Raw genomic sequence first — 27,659 nt, 5'->3', positions numbered from 1 at the left:
TCCAAAACTCTGACTTTTCATATGTTTTAAAGTCATGTTGTCAGAAAGAGCTAAATCCTAAAAGCAAGTCAATGTTTTCACAGTCATGTTTCTTATTCCAAAGATTTACAATACCTCAGACAAAAGTTGAAGATTCCATAGTAATTCCTTGTCTAGCTCTTCATCATTTAATACATCATCATCTAAAAACAGCAAAATACTATTAGGGGGGAAAAACTATGCATTCAACTAAATACAGCATTTTAAAATATTTCTATTTAATATTTCCAAAAGCTGAGGAAAACCTCTTTTAGGAAGACTTTTTATTTCTTCTTCATGAAGCTGAGCTTGCTCCAAAAGGAGGTAGAAACAGAATTTTCAAGAAAATAAACACACCAACCAAGACTTCTGCCCCTCTATATCTCACAAAATAACTGATATTTTTGAAGGTAACCTCTGAATGGTTGTTGTATAAGAATATTAATAAAGTAACATTTTTAAGCTACTGCCAACCTGAATGATATCTTTTTTGGAGACAATTTCTCCCCAAATTGCCAATCAAAATATTGCGAAGCTAAAAGAATCTGTTGTCATTAACAGAGTTTTAGAAACCAAGAAAAAAACTTATCCAAAATTGTAAAGAGAGAATAATGACCTTATGACTTACTCATTGTAAGCTGAGTTATAACACTGCAGCAGTGGGGAACAAAGAGCTTCAAAGATTCTTCCGGGCAGCACTGCAAATGTATTTGTATAAGTAAGGTTTTTTTGAAAGGCAAATACATACAAGATTATATTTTCAGTGGCAACAAAAGGCTGTAAATAAGCAGCTACTGAAAGAACTATGTGTTCTAAGCATACAAGCACCTCTGAAATAATTAACCACATAAACTAGTTGATTGTTGAGTCATTAATACATCAGTTCAAAAAAATAAACTCACCTTTACAGCAGCGCGGCACATGTCTGCCACCATGCGACCTGCTACTCTTGTTTCAAATATATGTGAAGTAGAAAAATTAAAAACCTTCTGAAGGGCCACCTGTTATGATAGGAAAATGTCTAATGAGCATTTTTTAAGAAAATTAAACATCTTATAGAACATAAAAGAAAATGATATATTTAGACAATTCCAAAAATAAGCAAATAGGCAATTTTTAACCGTCTGATTTTATAAGAATTTGTTTAATGATGTTACATTCATGTCTGAGAACAATCTTTGCCCACGATCCTAACTTGAACGGAACACTTGAGGTACTGGCTGGATGTGGTGGCTCACACCTGTAATTTTAGCACTTTGGGAGGCCGAGGTAGGAGGATCACTCGACATCAGGAGCTGAAGACCAGCTTTGGCCAACATGGTGAAACCCTGTCTCCACTAAAAATGCGAAAATTGACCAGGCATGGTGGTGTGTGCCTGTAGTCCCAGCTGCTCGGGAGGCTGAGGCATGAGAATTGCTTGAACCCGGGAGGTGGAGGTTGCAGTGAGCCGAGATCGTGACACTGCACTCCAGCCCGGGTGACAGAGTGGGAAAAAAAAATTGAGGTGCAAGATTTTACTTGCGACAGAAACCCTACACATAAAATTATACCTGGTGGAAGCAAATGCAATTTAATTATCTTTCTGGCTAACTGAATATAACAAAGGGAATTTTTTGGAATACCTAATATAATTTGTCATCCTGACAACTACAAACTAGACATCTATCCTTACCCTAAAAGACTTGAAGCAGTCTGTTTATTTTACAATCATGTCACAAAACTTTAATTTACTTGCTCAATGGAAGAATGAGTTCTACACCTGGGTTAACAATACTGAAAAGTATAAACAACTCTTTTTGTTTAAACAAGAGATGATTTGTGTTCATTTCTTTATACTAACATAATCATAGTATTTATTTCACCCAGCTATAAGGCAGTTTGGCTTTTAGGATTAACATATTTAAGTGATAATTACAGACGATGGGAGAAGAAACAGAAATGAAAATAAAGTGTAGTCTTAAAGGCTACAGATAATAGGTACCACATTACAGATAATAAGTACCAACCAATATTGAATAAGTGAATACTTACTGAATGTCTTATGAAGATAACTACTTCTAATCCATCAGTTAGTCTTAGGATTTAATTTCTATCATGGGAGTGATGTCATAAGCGATTTCTAAAACTCAGCTGAGTAATTGCTTTTAATTGTAAAATTAAAAAATACAGTTGTTTCTTTTTTTTATTTGTTATACTTTAAGTTCTAGGGTACATGTGCACGACATGCAGGTTTGTTACATATGTATACATGTGCCATGTTCCTGTGCTGCACCCATTAACTCGTCATTTACATTAGGTATCTCTCCTAATGCTATCCCCCCCTCCCTCCCCAGTTGTTTCTTGTTGTTCATGGTAGTCATGTTCTATAAATTTGCTGTGACCACTAAACTAGCAAATACTGAACCATTGCTCCCAGGAGAAATACAGGATTATGTTCCTGTGAACCTATGGTGACAACATTTTCATCAACTGATCAATACATAATCCTAAGTGTGTTTCTGTTTACAGACAACCTATTTAATACATATTGTTGATTCACTAACATTTAATCCGCAGTCAACAGCAACATAACTCATGCCTGTTGACGCTTACCTAGCACAGTGTTTTTTCCATTAGGCACAGCACAACTCTCTTATGCTTAGGAACCCTCAACCCCTTTAAACACTAAACTCTTGGGAGTCATTTTTGACATTTTTATTTTTTAATTTTTTAATTTTAAATTTTATTTTTTTTTTGAGACAGAGTCTGGCTCTGTCACCCAGGCTGGAGTGCAGTGGTGCGATCTCGGCTCACTGCAAGCTCCGCCTCCCGGGTTCACGCCATTCTCCTGCTTCAGCCTCTCCGAGTAGCTGGGACTACAGGCGCCCGCCACCATGCCCGGCTGATTTTTTGTATTTTTAGTACAGACGGGGTTTCACCGTGGTCTCGATCTCCTGACCTTGTGATCCGCCCGCCTCAGCCTCCCAAAGTGCTGGGATTACAAGCGTGAGCCACCACGACCGGCCTCATTTTTGACATTTTTAAACAGCAGAATCACCAATAAAAAGCACAAAAATGTAAAAAAGTGGCATTAAATAGATCGCAAAGGGGACAGTTGTTTAAGTGGAGCTGGATATAAGAAGGCAGAGTGCCAGGGCTGGGCGTGGTGGCTCACGCTTGTAATCCCAGCACTTTGGGAGGCCGAGGCGGGCGGATCACGAGGTCAGGAGATCGAGACCACGGTGAAACCCCGTCTCTACTAAAAATACAAAAAAATTAGCCGGGCGTAGTGGCGGGCGCCTGTAGTCCCAGCTACTTGGAGAGGCTGAGGCAGGAGAATGGCGTGAACCCGGGAGGCGGAGCTTGCAGTGAGCCGAGACTGCACCACTGCACTCCAGCCTGGGTGACACAGCGAGACTCCGTCTCAAAAAAAAAAAAAAAAAAAAAAAAAAGAAGGCAGAGTGCCTTGTTTGCTCTCAGCTGAGAACACATGGCATATGTGAGATCAAACTTAAGTAACTGAATTTTTGTCAGTCGCAAAAGCTTTGATTCTCGGGTTGCAAATAATTAGAGCAAACAGGTAAATCTGCAAATACGAAATTTGCAAATAATGAGCAACTGTACATTTCTTTAAAACTTTACTATGAATGTAAATGATAAACTGTATGATATTCACAAAGTAACTTGAAGTCAATTTTAAAACATCAAATGAAACTTAAAAGCTGGAAGTTTATTTTTTGCAGCAATGTTCTTACCATAAATATTTCTTTGGAACATTGGGTGAGGATTGTACTAAACGTAGAAGACAGACCTAATTCGACCAAACTCTCCAAGTGTGTCATTTTCTCAGTTTCTGTCTCTTCTCTTGTTTGCTCCAATGTGCTACTTTCTATAAGTCCAAAGCATCTAAATAATCCAAACAAAGCATAATTTCAGCAACTAAAATCTGGTTTGACATTTTTGGTGGTGATCAGGTAACTATTGTCCTAACTATTCAAGTGATAGCTACTTAATTTCTACATGGTTCACAAATCGATTATCCTTTTATAACTTCAGAAGCACCAGTAGTAGCTAAATAAAGGTTATAATGCAGAAATAAACTAAACTTTTTGGGATAGAAGAGTCATTTTCTAGAATTTCAGCTAAACGTTGGTGTGGGTTACAAGCTCACCTGTCCATAAACTGTAAGACGAAATCCTCAAATTCAGCTGTGGCTGAACAAAGTTCTCGTTCCACCTATAATATCCCAATATGGAGAAAGATTACATATAGCCTTTGTTTTTTTTTTCCTGAACTAACAAAATTCAATTATTGCCTGCCAAATGTATCTACGCTAAACCATTATATTGAGTACTATGAGAAACAGCACCATACTAGACTATCAATTTAGAACAACTTGATCTACTACTTTCTAGGAACCAAAGAAAGAAGCAATTAATGTTATTTTACAACGGCCAAATACAGAAGTCAAACAGCTATCTTTAATATAAATTCAGTTTTCAAACTGCTGATATATGCAAAGTCTAGTCTCTCACTACCTGAATGTCCAAAAAAATATAAACAACAACACGCTCGCGACTGGGCACGGTAGCTGGCCAGACACTGTGGCTCATGCCTGTAATCCTAGCACTTTGGGAGGCCGAGGCGAGCGGATCACTTGAGGTCAAGAGTTCAAGACCAGTCTGGCCAACATGGCAAAACCTCATCGCTACTAAAAATACACATACACACAATTAGCCAGGTGTGGTGGCACACGCCTGTAATCCCAGCTACCCGGGAGGCTAAGGCACAACAACCACTTGAACCCAGGAGGCAGAGGCTGTAGTGAGCCAAGATGGCACTACTGCACTCCAGCCTGGGTGACATGCTTGCAATAAAGAAAATAGTTCTGGGGGCTGGGTACAGTGGCTCACATCTGTAATATCAGCATTTGGGAGGTCGAGGCGGGCAGACTACTTGAGGCCAGGAGTTCAATACCAGCCTGGCCAACATGATGAAACCCCATCTCTACTAAAATTACAAAAAATTAGGCAGGCGTGGTGGTGCAAGCCTGTAGTCCTAGCTATTCGGGACGCTGAGGCAGGAGAATTGCTTGAACCAGGAGGTGGAGGTTGCAGTGAGCCGATACCACATCACTGCACACCAGCCTGGGTAACAGAACAAGACTCCATCGAAAAGAAAGAAAAGAAAAGAAAAGAAAAGAAAAGAAAAGAAAAGAAAAGAAAGAAAAGTTTTGAAAGAGCCAGACAGAAATGAATGAAGAAAATCTTTCTTCATTAGATGTCAATCCCTTGGACAGATTTATTACTAACCTAAGATGATGGAAAAATAAAATATCACCATCTTTTGCTTAACAAAACATTGAAAAGTGACATAAAACTGAAATACACCTCCAGATGTCAGAAGTCTATAGAAAGGGCCTATTTTTGAGCCACCTCCTGTCGTGGGTGCTCTGTAGACTCTCTTGCCAATGATGTCCTGGCCCTCCATATATACCATTCTAGTCACAAAATAGTAATTTTACTTCCAAAGTCGTTTCTAAACTGTCAAGTGTTACTATGCATATACAATAATAATTAGAACATCTTAGCCCTTTTATAACCATAAAATACCCTTACTTCTGTGAGGTCATTTCTTTCTTGTAGTACAGATGAACAATCTACTAAAGGCACCAGAGTAGAAAATGTTGCTATGAACTGGAATGTGATCTGTGGAAAGATACAAAGGATTTTCAATATTACATAATTCTAATTCAGAAATACAAGTATACCATGAACTACAATAAATTATCTTGATCAAAATCCCACAACAGTTTTTCTGGGTATTCCTCATTTAGAATTGAACACTGTAAAGTTCTTCATAATTAACTAGCTGTTGGCCGAGCGCAGTGGCTCACACCTGTAATCCCAGCACTTTGAGAGGCTGAGGCGGGTGGATCACTTGAGGTCAGGAGTTCGAGACCAGCCTGGCCAACATGGTGAAACCCTGTCTCTTCTGAAAATACAAAACCTAGCCAGGCGTGATGGCGTGTGCCTATAATCCCAGCTATCCAAGAGGCTGAGGCAGGAGAATCGCTGGAACCCAGGAGGCGGATCACAGTGCAATGAGCCGAGGTCGCACCACTGCACTCCAGTCTAGGTGACAGACCAAGAATCCGTCTCAAAATAAATAAATAAATAAACAAATAAGTAAAATAACTCTTACTTTAATAATTAAGTTATACATTTATTTTCATATTTATATTAGGCTTATGCACAAACTTCTCCAACCTTTTGTCACTGAGAAGTTACTTTGCCTCCTACCTAAATATGGAGTGTATAATCACCAATATACTCACCATGCATTTACTAAAGTCATTTGGATCCACCCCAGGTAATGCTCTCATCAACAGAGGTAGCATATGTGTAGGACCTTCAGGAAACCATCTGCCTCCTGATACCAAACTGCGGGCTACTCCAATTACACAACTTAAAGTAGCTGTGAGCTGGTGAGGTTCTGTTAATGTCTCTAATGCAGGATACGTTCTACAGTTTGAAAACAGAATTTTTAAAGTCTCCATCACAGATATGCATAATACCATAATATATTAAATATAATAAATTCATAAACTGCACTTTGACTTAAAGGCTTACAGTCAGCAAAATACTCAGAGTGAAAATCTGCAATCAAAGTTAACAGAATTACAGTAGCCCCATTATCTGTAGTTTCCGTAGTTTCAGTTAACAAAGGTTAACCAAATATTTCAGTGTCCTGAGAACGAGAGACCAGATTCACATAACTTCTATTACATTGAACAATATATTTTTATAACTGTTCTATTTTATGATTGTTGTTAATCTCTTACTGTGCCTAATTTATGAATTAAACTATCACAGGTATGCATGTATGTGAAAAAACACGGTATACATAGGGTTCAGTACTGCCCATGGTTTCAGGTATGCACTGGGGGTCTTCAAACACATTCCTCACCAATAAGGGAAGACACTACTGTACACAAAGGAATGATACACAGATTATTTATTGCACATGTCCCCAATCCCCTGCAACCTTACCAACTCTTTCCATGCCAATTCCACAGTGAAAAAAGAACACAGACTGGTAGAGGGCAGAGTGTGATGGCTCACACCTGTAACACTAGCACTTTGGCAGGCCAAGGCAGGCAGATCACCTGAGGTCAGGAGTTTGAGACCAGCCTGGCCAACATGGTGAAACCCTGTCTCTACTATGAATACAAAAACTAGCGGGGTGTGGTGGTGCATGCCTGTAATCCAAGCTACTCGGGTGGCTGAGGCAGGACAATCACTTGAACCTGGGAGGCGGAAGTTCCAGTGAGCCAAGATTATGCCACTGCACTCCAGCCTGGGTGACAGAGGAAGACTCTGTCTCAAAAAAACCCAAAAGAACATCAACTGATAGATACTGCATGATTTCGGCCATCCTAATCTATGTTATACTAATCTAATGGTCAGTCAGTGGAATAACAAGTTACAGATACTCCACTCTTTCTTTCCCCTGACCACCCCCAACCCTGGAGTCAGGGTTTTACTCTGCCCCAGGCTGGAGTGCAGTGGCCTGATTACAGCTCACTGCAGCCTCCACATTGCCCAGATCAGGTAATCCTCCCGCCTTGGCTTCTCAAGTAGCTGGGAATACTGGCAAACATTACCACTCCCGGCTAATTTTTGTATTTTTTTTTTGTAGCGACAGAGTTTTGCCATGTTGCCCAGGCTGGTCTCAAATTCCTGAGCTCAAGCAATCCATCTTCCTCAGACTTCCAAAGTCCTGGGGACTACAGGCGTGAGCCAGCCTAGCTGCTTATTTTTTTTTTTAATGGAGAAAACATACCAAACTCTTTAACAGAGGCTTTCTTGGAGACGTAAAACTAAGTGTCTAACGTTTTTTTTCTACATTTTTAGTTTTAAAAAAGTTTTGCCTTTATTAAAAATAAAATATTTGGCCGGCCACGGTGGCTCACACCTGTAATCCCAGCACTTTGGGAGGCCAAGGCACGCGTACTGCTTGAGGTCAGAGTTCAAGATCAGCCTGACCAACATGGTGAAACGCCATCTCTACTAAAAATACAAAAATTGGCTGGGCATGGTGGCGGACACCTGTAATCCCAGCTACTCGGGAGGCTGAGACAGGAGAATCACTTGAACCCGAGAGGTGGAGGTTGCAGTGAGCTGAGATCATGTCACTGCACTCCAGCCTGGGCAACAGAGCGAGAGTCTGCCTCTAAATAAATAAATAAATAAATAATAAATTTAAAAAGGTGATGCCACTTCAAAACAGCACAAAATTACAACTGAAAGTCTCAAAAAATGTCATTGTATTGTCAATTTGGTCTATTAAATATTTATCTTGGCCAAGCATTCAATATCACTTAATAGGCTGATATTAAATTTGTCCAAAATTTTAGGACTAAAGAAAAATGTGATGGGTCTATTTATTTATAAGCTTTGTTCTTTCTACTAAGAATTTAGCTCACTATTCATAATCAATCAGCTGAAAATAACAAAGCAAAGGGGAACTAAAGAAACATCAAAAACACTCCAAACTTCAAAATGTTAGCTGAGCAAACAGATGAAGTCCCTTCTCTCCAGGGAGCATCAGGGAACCTGCCATTAACTGTTGGCTTCTGCCACTATGTGGAGGCCAAGAAGCAAAGAATACTGGAGGTTGAAGACAGACAGGAAACCGCCTATCTTCCCCCACTCCATTTCCTAACTAAGTTCTATATGCTGGGAGAGTTTCAACGCCCCAAGATGTATATGTAAAAATAGAAGTCGGGTAAATGAAGTACGGCCTAAATTGAGTATTTATGGCAATGAGGGCAGGTAAGGCAGCATCAACAGCTGAAAATTATAGATAATGGAGGCCCATTTTGGTTAAGATCTTGAACACGGTACCCTTCCCCAAGTAAATATGACCAACACTTATTCTGTCTCAACAGTAAGTCAGAAAATAGGCTATAGTCTGAATTCTACCACTAGGGACCTTGGACAAATTTTTATGGAACTCAATGGCTAGATCCTTCTGGGTTCTAAAAACTAACATTCCGCCGGACGCGGTGGCTCACGCCTGTAATCCCAGCACTTTGGGAGGCCGAGGCGGGTGGATCACGAGGTCAGGAGATCAAGACCATGGTGAAACCCCGTCTCTACTAAAAATACAAAAAATTAGCCAGGCGTAGTGGCGGGCGCCTGTAGTCCCAGCTACTCGGAGAGGCTGAGGCAGGAGAATGGCATGAACCCGGGAGGCAGAACTTGCAGTGAGCCGAGATTGCGCCACTGCGCTCCAGCCTGGGCGACAGAGCGAGACTCCATCTCAAAAAAAAAAAAAAAAAAAAAAAAAAAAAAAAAAGGATGGAAAAAAAAAACAAAAAAACTAACATTCCTCCTCTATATTTGACAAAAACATTTAGAAAGAGATCATAAAGCTTCAGATAGTAGAAGAATCAGAGGTACAACAGAAAACTTAAGTAATTTGCTCTTGAACAAATTACTTTAAAAACTGCTCTCAAAAAATTAAGAGTAGGCCGGGCACAGTGGCTCACACCTGCAATTCCAGCACTTTGGGAGGCCAAGGCAAGTGGATCACCTGAGGTCAGGAGTTCGAGACCAGCCTGGCCAACATGGTGAAACGCCGTCTCTACTAAAAATACAAAAATTAGTTGGGTGTGGTGGCGGGCGCCTGTGATCCCAGCTACTCAGGAGGCTGAGGCAGGGGAATCCTTGAACCAGGAAGGCGGATGTTGCGGTGAGCCAAGATTTGCACTCCAGCCTGGGGGACTAGAGCAAAATTTCGTCTCAAAAAAAAAGAAAAGTAGCTGTCTCTCTCTTTGTAAGTACACCATGCCTATTCTGTGACAGTGGCTAGGCAAGTAAAGAGTTTTCCTTACCATTTCAACACACAAAATAAAATGAATAAAATAAAATTTACGCTGTAAAAACAGCACACCTGAATATATAATACATGAAAATAATAAATACAATTTTCTTCTCTACCACTGATTCTAAGAAATGAAAGAAATCCAAAAACCACTTTCACTACCATATTCTCAATCCTCAGTGACACTCAACATTTCGGTCTAAAAAAAAAAGGCCAGATCTTAATTCGTAAGCATATAATTTTGGTAACTAAAATGTGTGAATAATCCAAAAGATGAATGTTACCCATTTCATTTCAATTTTTCTCTCCAATAAACCTTTATCAAGTTACCAATCATTACATTAAAATGTCCTGCTTCTCCTCTAGGAACAGCAATAAGCACCGAAAAAGCAAAACAGAAGCCACAGAGGAGAAAAGAGAATCGAGCTGAACAGACCAAAAGAAAAACCTAGCTGTGGCTGAGACTCCCACTAACCACTTACCTTTCAAGTACAGGGGGTATTACCAATTCAGGTCTCATGAGTGCAAGATTCTGCAAAGCCTGGGCTGCTTCTAGACTACCAGTTTTGCTAAACATAGCCAAGAGGACAGGCTGAATAATGCATTGTACAAAGTCTGTAACATCTTGATCAGTAAGCTTGTGGCTATCAGGCACAGGAGTTAACCAAGAGGGCTTCTTGTATCTTTCACGATGCAATCTTCTAACAACACTGTTTGGCAACCGCTGAAGTAGTTTCATTAACTTGTTCTGGGGACACAGAAGCAAAAAGTTCTAAGTAGGTTCTACTTTCCCACATAGATATTCATGGTTGCTCTCTAGCTTCTCGAGAAAAGATTTTTAAAATATCAGTTCTTATTATCTTATTACAAAGAACTGCACAGCATAACTAGATAGAATTAAAAGTTACCAATTAATTATTCCTAATAATTAATGAAAATGAGTTTCAAATTCCAGTCTAAAAAAATTTCTAGCACATAAATTTTCCATTACATGAAAGCCATTTTAACTGGACAACTTGAAAACAACAAAAACAGATGACAGGATTAAACTGAAAAGATGGTTCTATGCTTCTAAGGCATTTTTGTTACCATTTTTTTGCAAAAATGAGCCATGTTGTCAACAGTTACCACATCAATATTATTTATTTAATTTATATGCTCTCTAACACAGTAATTTAATTTAAATGTAAGCATTTACATATAGCTAAAGCTATGAAGGACAGAAAATGTATTACAGGTCACACAATAGGCAATAGTCAAGGATGACCATATCTTTAAAAATTCCAAGCCCTATAATGCAAAACGAAGTTACTCACCAGCCAGCGCCCATTATTTGAAGGATGGTAAAAAGATGTGATGCTGTTAAATAAACCAGCTAAGTGTTTTTGCACTAGCTTACTTGGTCCACCCTGTCCAGATAAAAGGGTAAAAATGTCAGTACCCACATCATACTGTAAAAACAGGTCAACAGGCCCAAGCCTATATGTAAATCACTAATACAGTTTACAGTCAACGTGCTGACAAAAATCAATTCTACCTTTAAATAAGAGTCAAAAACAATTCCCTGATGAACTTCATGCAAACCAACTCAAAATATTCTACTACAAATAAGGGCAGCTTACTTGAACCAACATAAAAAACTAAAAAAATGCCTGTCAACTTAGGATAACTAACAGTGTATTTTACTGTTCTGCAGTAAATAACCTGGATACTAAAATATATCACCAAGATTATCATTTTAAAATTACCAAGAATGCTAACATCAGGCATAAAAAACCTGATGTAAGGCTGAGGCAGGCAGGTCACTTGAGGTCAGGAGTTCGAGACCAGCCTTGTCAACATGGTGAAACCCTGTCTCTACTAAAAATACAAAAATTAGCTGGGCATGGTGGCGGGCACCTGTAGTCCCAACTACTCGGGAGGCTGTGGCAGGATAATCACTTGAACCCGGGAGGTGGAGGCTGCAGTGAGCCAAGATCACACCACTGTACTCCAGCCTAGGCGACAGAGCGAGACTGTCTCAAAAAAAAAAAAAGTGTTTCCCTCTGTTGTCCAGGGTGGAATGCAGTGGCACAAACACGGCTCACTGCAGCCTCAATCTCCTAGGCTCAAGCGATCCTCCCACCTCAGCCTGCTGAGGAGCTAGTACCACAGGCACGTGCTATCATGCCCGTGCTTACTTTTACTTCTGTTTTTTTGTACAGGGTCTCGCCATGTGGCCCAGGCTGGTCTCAAACTCCTGGGCTCAAGCTATCCTTCCATCTCGGCTTCCCAAAGTACTAGGATTACAGACGTGAGCCATGGCACTCAGCCACATTTTCACACTTAACACAAAATGAAGTTGCCAGTGAGAACTGTGTGAGAAAGCAGAGCAAAATTCACTCACACCACAACTAATACTAATCACTATCCAATTCTGTAGCCGCCAAAAATCCAGTTTCAACTCACTGCATATGTAAGGTAGTAAACATCCTTCACTGTTTGCTCCTACTGATTAAGAAAAATGAGATTTTTCTATGTAACAATAAAATGGCAAAAACAAGGGGGGCTTAAATTTGTTTTTCTTACAATGAAATTTAAGAAGTAAACTTTTAAATAAAAAAAATTGTCTTTTCCACAGAAACAAGCTAATGTGTAAAACAGAATAATAATTCACGAAGAAATAGCTGCAGAAGCAGTATATGAATGATAAACTAGAAAATTATAATAGGAAGTTGTTCTAATATTCTTATTTGAAAGATGACATTGAAATCTAAGCTTGATATGTCTTCACTTTCCTTTAATGATGTCAACAAAGTAATCCTTCACATCTCTCCCTTCACTAAGATTACTTTGTTAGTAAGCTTTATGTTCAATGCAATGTTTTATGTGAACATTAACAGTGAGTAAGTAATGGAGTCTAAGCACATACAAATCCCGAATTGTAATCCTACCTTGGGAAAGTCTTTTGGGCTACAAGTCTGGTTCCCGGACAGTAAAAACGTTACACATTGTGAATCCCTCAAAACCCTAGATTTTTGACTCTATTTATAATGTCCATTGGTTAGGGAGATTTAGAAATGGTACCACTATATTCTGGATTTAATAAACATGAGCTTGCTACATCAGAAAATATCCAAGAATCAAGTCACCAACCAAGCCACTGTTATCAACTTCTGTGACTATCCAGAATTTTTGTAAGGTTAACACAAAATAGGGGTAAACTACAGAAAACAAATATAATGTATTACAAACCATCATGGCGGTGATCCATATTACAGCATGTCCTATATCATAAGCATTTGTTAAAAATCTTGGGACTAACACTTGACTGCTTCCCACTGGGAGGTTCAAGCTTCTCAGAATTCTTGTAAATATCTTTTAAAAGAAAAAAATAATTAAGGATATTTACAGGTATCAAAATAATTCTTTAACTTAGTAAGTGGTGTATATTAGTGTTACTGAAGATATTTTCATTTTATCACAAGGGTTTTTAAGTGAAATTACATAGTATTTAGTAACTTGCTTTATTCTTTAAAAATTACATATAAATATCAACAGATGTGCTGTATGATACTCTGAGGTCACAGGCACATGGACATAAAGCAGTTGTGTCCATGTATCCAAAGAACAGACAAATGTGATTATTTATGGCTAAATATAAAAAGACAAAAACATACTGTGGCTAAACATGAAATATTTTGACTCCTTTCTTGTCCCAAATGCACAAATAATTTTTCCTGAGCTCCTATTCCATGTCAAGCATGCACAACAGCACCAACCTAAATGCAAGTATCTTCTAGCAGATTGCATTCCCTTTCAAAATTTTAATGGTGATTTGATTTTTCCTTAAGAATTTGTATTTTTGTCAATCACTTAACAATTATATTATAATAAAATTAAATTTATATTCCAAATCTATCATTACCAATAGGTAGGGGCCCAAAAGTGGGGAGAAACGATTTCTCTTCCTCAATTAGTTTCTAATGGTCAAACAACAGAGGAAGACACTGCAAACAAAAGCAAACAGAACATTTGCATTCAGCTGCTCCCCAGCTTTGCTCTAATGTAAATGTGTGCATCAGAATCACCATGATATCCCCCATGAGCCCTACTGAAGCTCCACAAGTTATTCTACTGCAGGTGAAATAGTACTGAAGATACACCTGGAACATCTAGCTTTATTTACTCTAGGAAAATATACAACGTCATCTAAAAAGTGGGCAACACTGTAGAGGAGCAACCAAATACGATACACGAAATCCATTGGAAGGTACAAATGTACGATGCTCTCGATAATACACTTAGTACTTTCCAAATTACTTTGACACTCATAGTTCATATCCTGCACAAGAAAACACATTTATCATACCTTAATATGATCTAATTACGTTTTGAAAAGGTAATTGGACCCAGCCCTGTATTTATATATGTTTTTACTAATGATCAAAGACAATTTTATGTGCCACTTGGAATTGGCATAGAAAAAACGTTTCCTCCTTTACGACATAAAATTGTTGTCGGCACTATTGTATTTATGTTCAAAATGTTCTTTTTTTTTTTTCCAGACGGAGTCTAGCTCTGTCACCCAGGCTGGAGTGCAATAGTGCGATCTTGGCTCACTGCAACCTCAGCCTCCTGGGTTCAAGAGATTCTCCTGCCTCAGCCACCCGAGCAGCTGGGATTACAGGCGCCTACCACCCCATGCCTGGTTTATTTTTAAAAATTTTTTTTCCCCAAAATGTTAATTACCTTTGGTACATATGGATCCCAATCTATGTACCCTATATTATCTGTAGCCAATCGAGCAAAGAGATTTACTAGTTGCTGAAAGTAAACAAAAAGGACAAAGTTAATAAATTTGTTGTTGTTGTTTAAGTGTCATAGTCACACCCCTCCTCCATCTGTTCTTTTCGGCAATCATTAGTGCAATCTACTTAAATAGATAGTTTATGACTTTGTTTTTTTAAAAAACCAATTTAAATTCAAAAATTTAAATTGATTCATGTCACACATTTAAAATCAGTTGCAGTTAAAATGCTTCTAAAAAGAAAAATGACAAAGCACCATCCACAATGAATATAGAAAAGGAAATTTTAATCCAACAAATATGCTGAAAATATCCATTATATGCCCAGCACCATGATAGTACAGGTACTAAAGAAAACAAACAACAGGATCTTACATTTTATGCATTTTACAATACATGCTTATACTCTAAATATGGATAAAACCAAAATAAATGTATACTTTTGTTAGAATACAACAAATAAAATATATAAAATTGAAAAGAAACTGATCATAACATGGCTAACAGCCAGTCCTAAGGAACTTCAAGTTACTTACCAAATGATCTATTAATATTTATCTCCAACTTAAAAAAGTATGGGGGGGAAAAAAAGAAAAAAAAAAAAAACTATAGGAGGAAAAAGGGAAAAACGGATACTTACCCCCTCCCACTGTGGGAGATTTTGCACTGAAACCCAAAGGCCAATTAATTCATCAAACCAAAGTCTAAAGAAGAAAAATGTTGTTATGAGAAGAAAAATGTTGTTATGAATCGCAAGTGATTTTAAAGTGGTTCAATGCCAGGTATGCTTTGTCTTTTTTATAATCTGTTATTCTTACTGATAACTACGTAACTAGAAAAAACAATACTGAAGTTATAAACTTAATAAAACAAAGGAGTATTTCTTGTCTGAATATTCCTTTCCTGATTTATTAAAGAAATATGATCTCACAAATTAAACTTCTGCTTCATTACTAAGTACTGTCCATTCTTATTTAACAATTGTTTTCAATTTTCTACTTCCTTTTCCCTGCCCTTCTCCTTTTATCTGTTTTCCTGTTATTACTCCTTCTGACAATTCTTTCTTTCTCTTAATTTCTTAAAGCCCTCATCTTATTTGGGTGTCATCTCTTTACTTTCAATCTTAAAACCGTTTTAGCCTTAACACACTTCAAGTATAATAAACTTGAAGTACAATAATGGCTGAGCTTGCAAAACGATTTTTCTATTTGTTATTGCTTTACTAGTTTCTATATCTGTATTTCCTGCTGTATTTTTAGAAATTTGTCAAGATATGCATATACTTACTTAAAACCTTTATGATGAAGTTCTGGAGGAAGGGAGGTAGGAAGAAATATTTCAAAATAAGTGATGGCCTTTTGCATGGTTACATCAAAAGGGCACATTAAAGGTCGCCATTCTTCTAGCATCTCAGCGGTGGCATCTGCTGGAAAATATCTAATAAAAAAAGAAGGTTTTCATGTATCTAATTACTGGCTAAAAGCTCCACAACAGCAATATATATAACTGAACAAAAAGCTGGGGGAGGAGGAGAATATACGTCATAGGATGTAACACAGTCTACAAATGTCCAAACTAACACACATTTTCACAATACTAAAATAAATTCCCCCGTTGGGCGCAGTGGTTCATGCCTGTAATTCCAGAACTTTGGGAAGCCGAGGTCGATGGATCACTTGAGCCCAGGAGTTCAAGATTGGCTTGGGCAAAATGGCAAAACCCAGTCTTTACAAAAAATTAGCCAGACATGATGGCGGCGCACACCTGTAGTCCCAGCTACTCAGAAAGCGGGGGTTGGGGGATCATTAGAGCCCAGGAGATGGAGGTTGCAGTGAGCCAAGACTGCGCCATTGCACTCCAGCCTGGGCAACAGAGTGAGACTCTGTCTCAAAAAAAAAAAAAAAAAAAAAATTCCCCATCATACTTGGGATAAAGTAAATTCTCCTCTTGTCTAAGGGAATTTTTCTAAACACTATAAAGTTGATAAAACTCAGATAAAATACAAGTCACTCAAGTTACCTACAAAATTAAACCGAGTTTTTGTCTTACTTCCTTTGTGCTATGTAACAGCAATTGAAAAAAAATCTTGTCAAAAAGAATCCAGTCTAATTAGGAAAAGGATTACCAGTAGACGAGAAAGAGAACATCAGCCCAGCAATCTCTAGGCATGTTGAATAAACCATTTACCTTCCTTGGAACACAGAGTCCTCCCCTATACGAGAGGACGAGATGATCTGGTCTACAGGCTGTGATATTCCATAACTGTATGAAATGGGCAGGAGTGTCCCTGGAGTAGATTTACAAAATTAAAATCCAAAGTGTGCGTATACACACAAAATGAAGGTAAATAAAGAGGATACATGTATAACTGCTAAATACACCTTAACGAGCTTTTTTTTTTTTTTTTAAAGACAGAGTCTCACTATGTTTCCTAGGCTGGACCCAAACTCTTAAACTGAAGTGATCCTTCCACCTCAGCCTCTCAAGTAGCTGGTACCACAGGAGAGCACCACTGCAACCAGCCTTAAGAGGTTTAAAATACAAACAGCATATGGAAAATTCTGATTCTTTCCAAATAAGTTGGGAAACTCTTTCAAATAGACTTATAGGCTTGGCGCACACATCATATTATTAATACTATTATATCTTCGTATACTTGTGTTAATTAAAATCATACTGCAATCTTTTATGTGAAAAATAAAATTATATTTCTAAGAATAATACTGTTGAGTTCACAAAGCGTTTATATGTCAGGTCCTTGTGTAACAGGTTGGAATTTTAAAAAAACAAAAACAAACTGTGCTCCACCTTCAAAGATCTCACATATCAAGGATCAATTCTCCTTCTTAAGTTTTCTGAGTCAATTGTTAACCCTGTAATCCAAAATAAAAACTTGGGAGTTCTATGAATTACCTATGAGCCAGTAAGTATTGAAGTGATAATCAAGTTTCCAGTGAGGAAACACAGGCCAAGAGGGTAACTGCCTCGCACAAAATGACACTGTTCATTGGTGGCTTATGACTCAATGGTGAACCTTAAGTTGCTTGAGAGACAGATATCTCATATTCCAAAAATACATTTGCCCAACATTGAGTAATACAGAAGGTCAGCAATAAATATCTGATATATTAAATATGTATTTAAGATGAGTATTACAAGCATATAATACATGGCTTTTCACCAAAAAGGATTCACTGATTCCATATCATCTAAACAGTCTTAGGATAACTTGATAACAACACAAAAAAAGTTCAAGTACATAAAATTGAGCTTTAATTAAAATTAAAGATAACCAAAAAAATCAAAATTAAATGTTATCCACACTCATCTTTAATCATATGAATATAGGATAATTGGCTGGGAGTGGCAGCTCATGCCTATAATCCCAATGTTTTGGGAGGCCAAGGTGGGAGGACTGCTTGAGGCCAGGGATTCAAGACCAGCCCGGGCAATAGAGCAAGGCCCCACTCTCTACAAAAAATATTGAAATAAAAAGAAAAGAATATGGGATATTTAAATATTCAGAACACAGTTGAAAAAAGTTATGAACCACCTTCTTGGCACTACTCATATTTTTTATCTGAATAACAAATAATAATACTCTAGGAAATGCTTCCAAATAAAGATAATTTTACGTAAAGTATGGTATTCTTACTTTACAATGGATGACTTTAAAATTTCTAAATTTCTCAATGAAATCTGAGAAGTTCAGTTAACGAACTGGAAATGGTATGTTGTGCTCAGTGACTAACATCACAATGTCACGAACTATTTGTACTTTTCATTTCCTCTTCAAACCATGCTAAAGATGTGGAAAAGCCCACAGAAACAACAAGAGGCTTTATAAATTGAGAAGCTACTTACGGTCGGCAGCTTTTCACGAGTGTTTTGAGAATATTTTCTACAGAACTGGGGGGGGAAAGCCATTTGATAATTAGATTGGTGTATTTTAAGAACACATCTAATTCAATTAATAAATATCTCTAAGATAACCTCATACATTCAGGTATTATTTGTTTATATGTAATAATTAAGCCTTCCCTTTCATACAGGCAGAACTGCAAGGATTAACTACCTAAACTCCTTCATCTACTCTTTCCTTTGCCCTCATTTTGCTGTCTCTGGTATGAACTAAAGGGAAAAAAATGTTACACTGGGAAAACAACAAATTGTTTTCAGTCTTTACAAGGTAGGCAGCAATGACCACACACCATGTTTATCAACACAGTAGCTTAAAACTTCAAATAATTTTTACTAAAATACTTTTACATCAAAACACAAGCAGCAGACAGACTAAAATCTGGGTGTTTCCATCAGAAATTAGCTTTCACAACCAATTGATGAGAGTTCGATAACCCTCCAAGGCATTTTACGGCCAGAAACAATTATCAAAAAGAACAATAGCATCTCTTTGAGCAGATACTTATAAAGTTAGTCAAGTAACAATAAAAATTATAACTTACTTTACAACATGTAGTTGCCTCAAGTGAATACAGGAGACCAACATAAAAATGTGTGTATGAATTTATAATCAACATTTCTTTTTTAATAAAAAGGCCAATGTGTACTGGTTTAAACACATGACCAGAATGGAATATTTAAGTATTTACTAGATCATAGTCAAGCAGTCAAATGCAAACAAACAATGGAGCACTAGGTAATTTTGAGCTGGAATTTTAAAATACATGTGTGACTACTTACAGTATGATATGTACAAGTAAAAATAAAATTCCCCAAATCTCAAAAAAATTTATATATATATAAATTTATATATATACTTAAATATATATATAAATTTATATATATATTTAAATACATATATAAATTTATATATATGGATTTGAATACATATATATATATATATAGGAAAGGAGTAACTTTCAGGCAATGTCTCCACCTGACACTTTCTTATTAAGCTTTTTGAAATAAGAAGTCCAGAAGTCTATCCAACTTCTCTGAAAGTTTCGGAACTAATCTGCAAAGAAATTCCAAGGAATAACAGAGAGCAAACTCATCAAAAATAATCAACATATTACATAACCAGGAGAGGAAAACTATAATCTCATTACTTGGAGCAGTAGAAATCCTCTTTAATTTCAAAACTACCCAGAGAAAAATTAACTGAAGAGGCAACTAGGTTACAACTCATGAGATGACTTCTAAAATAAAAAAGAAACTACATGGCCAAAGGGCCATCAATAAGCACTGTCTCTGATCATGAGAGGGAGGTTCTTCTTTTTCTTATAAAAAGGCTAAGCAATTCAAAAACACAGTTTAGAGAATATCTAAGTTTGCCCAGCAAAAAAAAAACAGGGCAAACTTCTATCCAACTATGTTTAAAGCTCCTTGAAGACCACAGCTATGATTTTTATTTCTGGGCATTTCCAAAGTGCTTATAAAAAAGCCATCTGCTCATATATATTTATACTTATCTGTCTATTGATTTGTAATAATAAAAATTTTATTTCAGAGTAACAAAAAGCACAGATCTTGAGTCTTCTTTTAGTAACAAAGTATAGAATTAACAGCTAAGGTTTAAAGAGTCATCTAATTTTAAACTAAATTGCTCAATTTAAATGCAGATTTTTAAAAGGTAATTCTAAATTTGTAAACTGTTTATCCATGCAAATGAGCGTAAGATACATAATTCTATCAGTACTAATGTTTGTGTTCTCATTAACATTACATTTATTTTATTGGTTCTGTGCTACACAGAAAACCTGCTGTTTTCACTTAGGACCTTGGCTATACCAACATACTTTCGCATAATGTCATAAATGATTTTAGAAAGCAAGTCACAAAAGGCTGCAAAGCTACATGTTTTCTCCAGTTCCCTTCACGCTTCAGAAGAATAGGAAGTTAATTATAACACTTGATGGAATCACTTCACTTATTAGAGGATTAGGGTATGTGGGAATGCAATTTAGTTACTCTAAATAAAGTCAATTTCAACCCTTTCTTATATATAAAGCCTGTATCATTGGATTTATGATGTTTATCCAGAAAAGGGTACAATCTCTCTAACCTGTGATATCTGTATAGTGACCTTTTGTGATTCTTGTAATCTCTCAAGATGAAGGGAACAATGTTTCTGTTTAAAAATAAAATAAAAGGTTAAGGCTAGATGCTACTAAACTACATTTCACTAATTTTTAGAGAGAGTGAATAATCACTAAATACTTTCCAACTGTTGGAAATGTATAATATTAAAGTGATAACAATTCAAAACACTTTTTTTCTTTTTAAATCAAAATCAGAGTAACTAAGCTTTGGATGGGTTTTCTTATACCCTATTTCCTCTTTAAAAAGATATGTTAGGTTGAAAAAGACATGTCAGGTTGAAAAAGAAAGCCACAGTAGTGCATATAATGGTTTACAGTTGGAGCTTAGAGTCAGACAGATCTTAATTTGAGTCTCAGTTCTGCTACTTCCTAGTTGTATTATAGCTGTTTCCTCATCAACATGAGCAATAATACCTACCTCTCATAAAGCTGTTACAAAAATTAAATGAGATAATGTATAGAAAGCAGGTATATGGCCCAGAATTTAGGATAATAAATGTTAATTATTATTTCATACTTAGCCATAATAAATTGTATTCTCAATTTCCTTAAGAATTAAAATTTTGTGCTTATTTTGCTCTTACTGCCTCTGAGTAGCTACTAATTTATGATTTAGGAAATCACATCAAAATAGGAAATTCCTCCCCAACTGCCACCCTATTATTAAGGGTAGAAAGTGAGTTCTTGTCCCAGTTCTTAAGCTCTTGTTCCAGATTCAACCAATGATTCTGTGTGAATTTTCCTCTCTGGACCTCGATTTCCTTATGATGCCATTAACAAAGTAAATTTCAAATATTAGCAGATAAGCCTGAGGAAAACCAATAGTCTTCGCCTCCAGTTACTGAGACAGTGAACTCATATAAACTTGGAGATTTATGCCTCCTGCCTCCTTGGCTCTATCAGGACAATATTCACTTCTAAACCAGGGAAAAGTATAGCAAATGATATATTCAAGATGAGAGTAAACTAGACTGCTCATAGCCAGAAGTACTTGCAGTTTTCACTTGATAGTTCTTGAACTAAAATTTAACTTCAGAATAATATTTGCTTTTTCATAAATGAACTGGTTAACTGTAATGATGTACTATTCTGTATATATCTGCCTTCATCCCTTTATAATTTAATGGTAACTGTTTATACAGTATTTGTTTTTCTTAAACCTGTGCCAGGCACTTCATCCAGAAGTCAGTTTTACTTGCCTTCACTAAACTCAAACAAATCCACCGTAAGTTAGTTAGACATTATCCATCTCATATCTTACCTTCAAAATCTAATATTGATTGCTCAGTTAAACTAGTAAGTAGTCATTTTTCATAGCCACTTCACTCAAAATTAGGGCCAAGATAATTTCACCATAAAGAAAGGTATAAATAGGCCAGGCACAGTGGCTCACACCTGTAATCCCAGCACTTTGGGAGGTCGAGGCGGGTGGATCACTTGAGGTCCGGAGTTCAAGACCAGCCTGGCCAACATGATGAAACCTCATCTCTACTAAAAATACAAAAAATTAGCTGGGTGTGGTGGCACACACCTGTAATCCCAGCTACTCAGGAGACTGAGGCAGGAGAATCGCTTGAACCCGGGAGGCAGAGGTTGCGGTGAGTCAAGATTGTGCCACTGCACTCCAGCCTGGGCAACAACAGCAAAAAAAACTCCGTCTCAAAAAAAAAAAAAAAAAAAGGTATAAATAATAAGTATAGCATTTTCCTTGCTGATGCACATTAACATTGACTTTTCATTAAAACTACTTTTAAAGAGTATACCTTTATGGCAAGTGTTGGGAAATTATAATAATCCTTACCATTCATGTAAAAAGAGCATGCATAATTGTTTTAAATGACAATAAGCCTGATCAACTTGAACTATTTTTTAAAATTGCTTCTGAAAGATCAGTGTTTAAAGAAAGAACACTGTAGCACAGAAACAACTTTTGTGAGAAACACTATCAAAATCATTAATAAAATCTGGTAAATTTTTTTTTGAGATGGGAGTCTGGCTCTGTCGCCCAGGCTGGAGTGCAGTGGGATGATCTTGGCTCAATGCAGCCTCTGCCTCCCGGGATCCAGCAATTCTCCTGCCTCAGCCTCCTGGGTAGCCGGGATTACAGGCATGCGCCATCACACCAGACTAATTTTTGTATTTTTAGTAGAGATGGGGTTTCACCATGTTGGCCAGGCTGGTCTTGTCTACCTCAGCCTCCCAAAGTGCTAGGATTACAGGTGTGGGCCACCATGCCCAGCTGAATTTTGTTAAAATTTTAAATTTCCAAATAAAAGAATATTTTTAAAATAAATAGGATGTTCTTCAAATACTACACTAAAAAATATTGTAAATATCATATTAATAATCATGGTTTACAACCATAAAATCTTTTACATTTCAACGGGTTTTAGGAGAAATTGTTTTCACTATTTGATTATCATATTAAATTTTGTAGCTACAGATCATCCATGAGCTGCTGGTAGTAATTTAAACTCCTAAGTATGGCCACATATGCCAAGAAACCCCAAACAGAGGTCTGGAAAATGTCATTTCCATGTGGTGAGTGTGGGGAGCTGAGGACAAAGGATTTAACTGTATCTTAAAGAGCACCAATTCAAATAGCTCTTTAATAAATCAATAGAGAAACAAATGCCATAAACAAATACCAGAAAAAGAAAATATCAAATTGGTTCTCCAGAGGCAGATTAATACGAAAAAAATGAAAATATAACACTATATGATACCCTTAGAACAATACATGTACAAGAGAATAGATACTTTTAAAAATAAATTTTAAAAAGTAGTAAACAAGTTATGTAGGCCCAAGCTACTCATGATGCAAATACGAAAACCTTTACTACCACCCACAAAAACCAAATTAGTGGTAATACTAAATAAACAAATTTATACACATAGCAATTGAAATATGAATTGTTTGTGCCCATTTGTAAAAGCATACCTATGCATAATTCTCCCATATGTTGTTAGTAGCAACACCATTAGTGTGTTGCCTATACTATAACTTGCAATATGCTACTCAAAATAAGTGTATGGGACATTGTTTTATAAAATAAAACCATGTCCTAAGATTCAAAAGCTTCATTTGTAAAGTAAATAATAATTCTTATATCGCTAACAATTAGTTCACACTCATCTCCTTTCCAATTTTACTTCTTCTGTTGAATAACGAACACTACCAATTCTTTCTCCAGTAAAAAGTAGACTGAGATGAGGATAAAGAGACTAAAAAGGGTCTTTAGCCCTAGAGGCAAAAAGACAGACAGAAAGCTAGAAGGAGGAAGGAAGAGAAGAAAAGAGGGAAACAAGGATAGGAAAGCAGATGAAGAGAGGATGGGAAAGGTAAAGAGCAAGGGAAGAGAGGAAAGTTGATAATCTTTGCTTCCAACAATAGAACTAGCTTTTAAAATCATGTTGAAATACATGCCACTATAATCAGTGATTTCAATAAGGACAAAAACAGAAGGCACATGAGTTTAAAATTTGAAAGACAGTTAACAAATTAAGCAATCTTTCACTTTTGATTATAAAAATAGCATTCTAAAAATAGTATGAACACATGTAGTCAGCTGACAAAACTGTTTCAAAATGTGGCAGAATATATCTAAGATGAAAAAACTCAAAATTGTCACAGTGTAGATAATGAGTATAGGTAGGTTATATGATTAATAAATTTTATTTTAGAATAATCACAATTACAAAATGAAATGCTGAGTCTGTTAAGAGTTGAGAGTCAGTGCTGTGTTTCAGTCACAACGTCTCTTCAAAAGATCAAGAACAGCCATGGTAAAACTTTTAAGGACAAGGATGATGTGACACTTTAGGAAGAGACATGGTAAACATAATCAATAAGCACTGACTGACCAATACTAATAGAAAATTTCCAGACAAACAGCTCTTATCACTGAAGAGGAAAGCCACAGATATTTATTAATGACCACACAGGACTTTAAAAGCAGCATGTGCCTTTGCAAAGGTAGACCCTTAAGGCAGGAAAGTAGGATGCTTGGTTATGAAGCAGCAAGTAAGAAGGCATACTGAAGAACAGGGTATCACTGAAGAAACTGCCTTACCTCCTCCTTTCATTTACAAAATACTTTCAGAAGCAGCCAAAATTATCAGCAAGAAAAATCTCAGAAGGATAACTGATCTGAACACAGTTCAGAGGTCCCTGAGATCTATGAAATAGTGAAGCCTGTCTATGGCCATACCGCCCTGAATGTGCCCAATCTCATCTGAAATGGTGAAGCCAGTAAGAAATTCCCCGACCTCTTATTTAACGAAGTCTCAGTCAAACCAGCATAGGCCATGGTCCCTGTGGCAAAAATAACACCCAAAAGGAATATTTACAAAGCTTTTGTATTCAATTTTGAGTTTTCTTAACAAATACTGGGGCCGGGTGTAGTGGCTCATGCCTGTAATCTCAGTACTTTGGGAGGCCAAGACAGGAGGATCACTTGAGCCCAGGAGTTCAAGACCAGGCTGGGCAACACAGTGAGACCCTGTCTCTACAAATAAAAAATTTTAAAAATTAGCCGGGCATGGTGGCACATGCCTGTGGTCCCAGCTTCTCAGGAGGCTGAGGCGGGAAGACTGCTTGAGCCCAGGAAGTCAAGGCTGTGGTGATGCAAGATCTTGCCACTGCACCCCAGCCTAGGAGGCAACAGAGCAACCCTGAAAAAGGAAGGAAGGAAGGAAGGAAGGAAGAAATGGAGAGAGGAAGGGAGGGAGGGAGGAAAACCTAACAAATATTGGTAAAAGCATACTTGCACAATGCACTATTCTATTTCACGATAAAATTTGCTATCTTTATGGTTGAAATGAGTTTCCTTGTTTTAACATATGAAACTTTCAAGAGATAAATGACTTCTAACCACCTTACTTGTCCAAAACTGTCCAAAAACCAATTAGGACCTAAGCTGAAGATCATGTTTTACCTCTTCCATTTACACCATTTCACATTTGCCATCTGCACTCATTTTCAAAAAATTCTATGGTAAGGGACAAAGACTGTTGACCTAAGTAAAGGCTGAGGGTTAATCATAGATTAAATGAATTTAACAAGACATAATGAAATAATGTAGACATGCCTAAGACTGAGAAAGAAAACCGCAGAAGTCTTTAAAGACTTAATTTATAAAAAAGAAAAAGGAAATTAATACAGGCAAAGAGAATGGTGCTCTTCAAGAAATGAGTACAAAGGCCGGGCATGGTAGCTCACGCCTGTAATCCCAGCACTTTGGGAGGCTGAGGCAGGGGGATCACGAGGTCAGGAGATAGAGACCATCTTGGCTAACATGGTGAAACACCGTCTCTACTAAAAACAGAAAAAAATTAGCTGAGCGTGGTGGTGGGCACCTGTAGTCCCAGCTACTCGGGAGGCTGAGGCAGGAGAATGGCGTGAACCTGGGAGGTGGAGCTTGCAGTGAGCCAAGATCATGCCACTGCACTCCAGCCTGGACAACAGACCGAGACTCCATCTCAAAACAAAACAAACAAACAAAAACACTGAAGAGGTCGGGCGTGGTGGCTCATGCCTATAATCCCAGGACTTTGGGAGGCCAAGGCAGGCAGATCACCTGAGGTCAGGAGTTGGAGACCAGCCAGGCCAACACGGCGAAACCCCATCTCTACTAAAAATACAAACATTAGCTGGGTGTGGTGGTGCATGCCTGTAATCCCAGCTGCTCGGGAGGCTGAGGCATGAGAATCACTTGAACCCGGGAAGTGGAGGTTGCAGTGAGCTGAGACTGCACCACTGCACTCCAGCCTGAGCGACAGAGTGAGACACCGTCTCAGAAAAAAAAAAAGAATGATAAGCCAAACATGCTAAAACTGAGAAAATTTAAAGCTAGACCACAACTGGACAGAAATGATACCTGTCAAGTCTAGTATGAAATCACTATTAACCAAAAAAGGGCAGATGATATTTTATTATATAAACTCAGAAGAAAATATAAAACAAAAAATTAGGTCTCAAAAAGGCAAGATGTAGGTGCAAGAAGTCAATGATCTGCAAGAGAGATGCAGCCTCAGATAAGGTTTATAGAGGGCAATGAATTGTTTTAGGAGTCAAATTACACAGAAATAGGCACATTAAAATATCTGCTTGTTTCTTTCAAACAACCCAATATTTTTCAATCATGATCGCCCCCCTAAAAAACCCCAAGTATTCCCAAATAAGTGCTTTAAATGGAAACACTTACTTAGGAAACCAATTTAATCCTAGGTGCTCTGTCTTGGAATATAATATTCTTTCTACCATGTCATAAAGTGGTCTCCAGGGTAACTCCAAATCATCTCTTGAAAGAAGTTCCTTTTTCCTAAAAAGTAAAATAAAATAAATACCTATGTATGCATATGTGCACAGATGTGTGTATACCACACATACTACACAGGGACAGTTAAACATTGCTGCTCATCACAGTGGGTTTTGCTTTTCCCCATCCATGGCCACTCACTAGCAGAACATAGCATTAAGAAGAATAATGCTCCCGATTCTTGCTGCTGCTCAGACCTCAAAGAGCACTAGATAAAAGAGGGCATTTAAATTTGTGTCACCATTATTGCAGATGAATTTCATGTTTTCCCACACTATGGAATATTTAATGTTTCCAGCATTGAGTTGGATGCTTCAGAGTAAGCAAAAGAATCTATGATCATTGTCTTGTCTTCTCAAGGGACTTAACAATCTATAAAAGGGGAAGTTCGATGGGTGCTAGAGAAGAGACCACATCATGGAAGAGATGGAATTTTTTTTTTTTTTTTTTTTGAGACGGAGTCTCGCTCTGTCGCCCAGGCTGGAGTGCAGTGGCGCAATCTCGGCTCACTTCAAGCTCCACCTCCCGGGTTCACGCCATTCTCCTGCCTCAGCCTCTCCGAGTAGCTGGGACTACAGGCGCCCGCCACCACGCCCGGC

The 27,659-nt window shown here is 37.5% G+C and overlaps 1 protein-coding gene across 11 annotated transcripts in view; it reads right to left on the bottom strand.

Moving 5' to 3' along the window:
• PSME4 (proteasome activator subunit 4) overlaps positions 1-27,659 on the bottom strand; it is a 133,304-nt gene that overhangs the window by 82,387 nt on the left and 23,258 nt on the right. For 5 of the 11 annotated variants that reach the window (XM_055240424.2, XM_055240423.1, XM_055240425.1 and 2 more), the window contains exons 3-18: positions 26,947-27,063; positions 20,704-20,769; positions 18,543-18,587; positions 15,966-16,115; positions 15,319-15,382; positions 14,621-14,695; positions 13,124-13,246; positions 11,206-11,298; positions 10,372-10,637; positions 6,336-6,522; positions 5,617-5,706; positions 4,170-4,234; positions 3,754-3,904; positions 921-1,019; positions 647-716; positions 115-182 (exon numbers count right to left, since the gene is read on the bottom strand). In XM_055240424.2, the coding sequence (XP_055096399.1) occupies positions 115-182; positions 647-716; positions 921-1,019; positions 3,754-3,904; positions 4,170-4,234; positions 5,617-5,706; positions 6,336-6,522; positions 10,372-10,637; positions 11,206-11,298; positions 13,124-13,246; positions 14,621-14,695; positions 15,319-15,382; positions 15,966-16,115; positions 18,543-18,587; positions 20,704-20,769; positions 26,947-27,063 (1,729 nt within the window). The remainder of the gene's footprint in view (positions 1-114; positions 183-646; positions 717-920; positions 1,020-3,753; positions 3,905-4,169; positions 4,235-5,616; positions 5,707-6,335; positions 6,523-10,371; positions 10,638-11,205; positions 11,299-13,123; positions 13,247-14,620; positions 14,696-15,318; positions 15,383-15,965; positions 16,116-18,542; positions 18,588-20,703; positions 20,770-26,946; positions 27,064-27,659) is intronic. The other 6 variants (XM_055240427.2, XM_055240426.2, XM_063617997.1 and 3 more) reach the window with 3 other exon arrangements.

Source organism: Symphalangus syndactylus, chromosome 14, assembly GCF_028878055.3.
Source record: "Symphalangus syndactylus isolate Jambi chromosome 14, NHGRI_mSymSyn1-v2.1_pri, whole genome shotgun sequence".
Classification (NCBI taxonomy): domain Eukaryota; kingdom Metazoa; phylum Chordata; class Mammalia; order Primates; family Hylobatidae; genus Symphalangus; species Symphalangus syndactylus.
The sequence above is the reverse complement of the archived record's forward strand: the minus strand, read 5'-3'. Positions and strand labels throughout refer to the sequence as shown.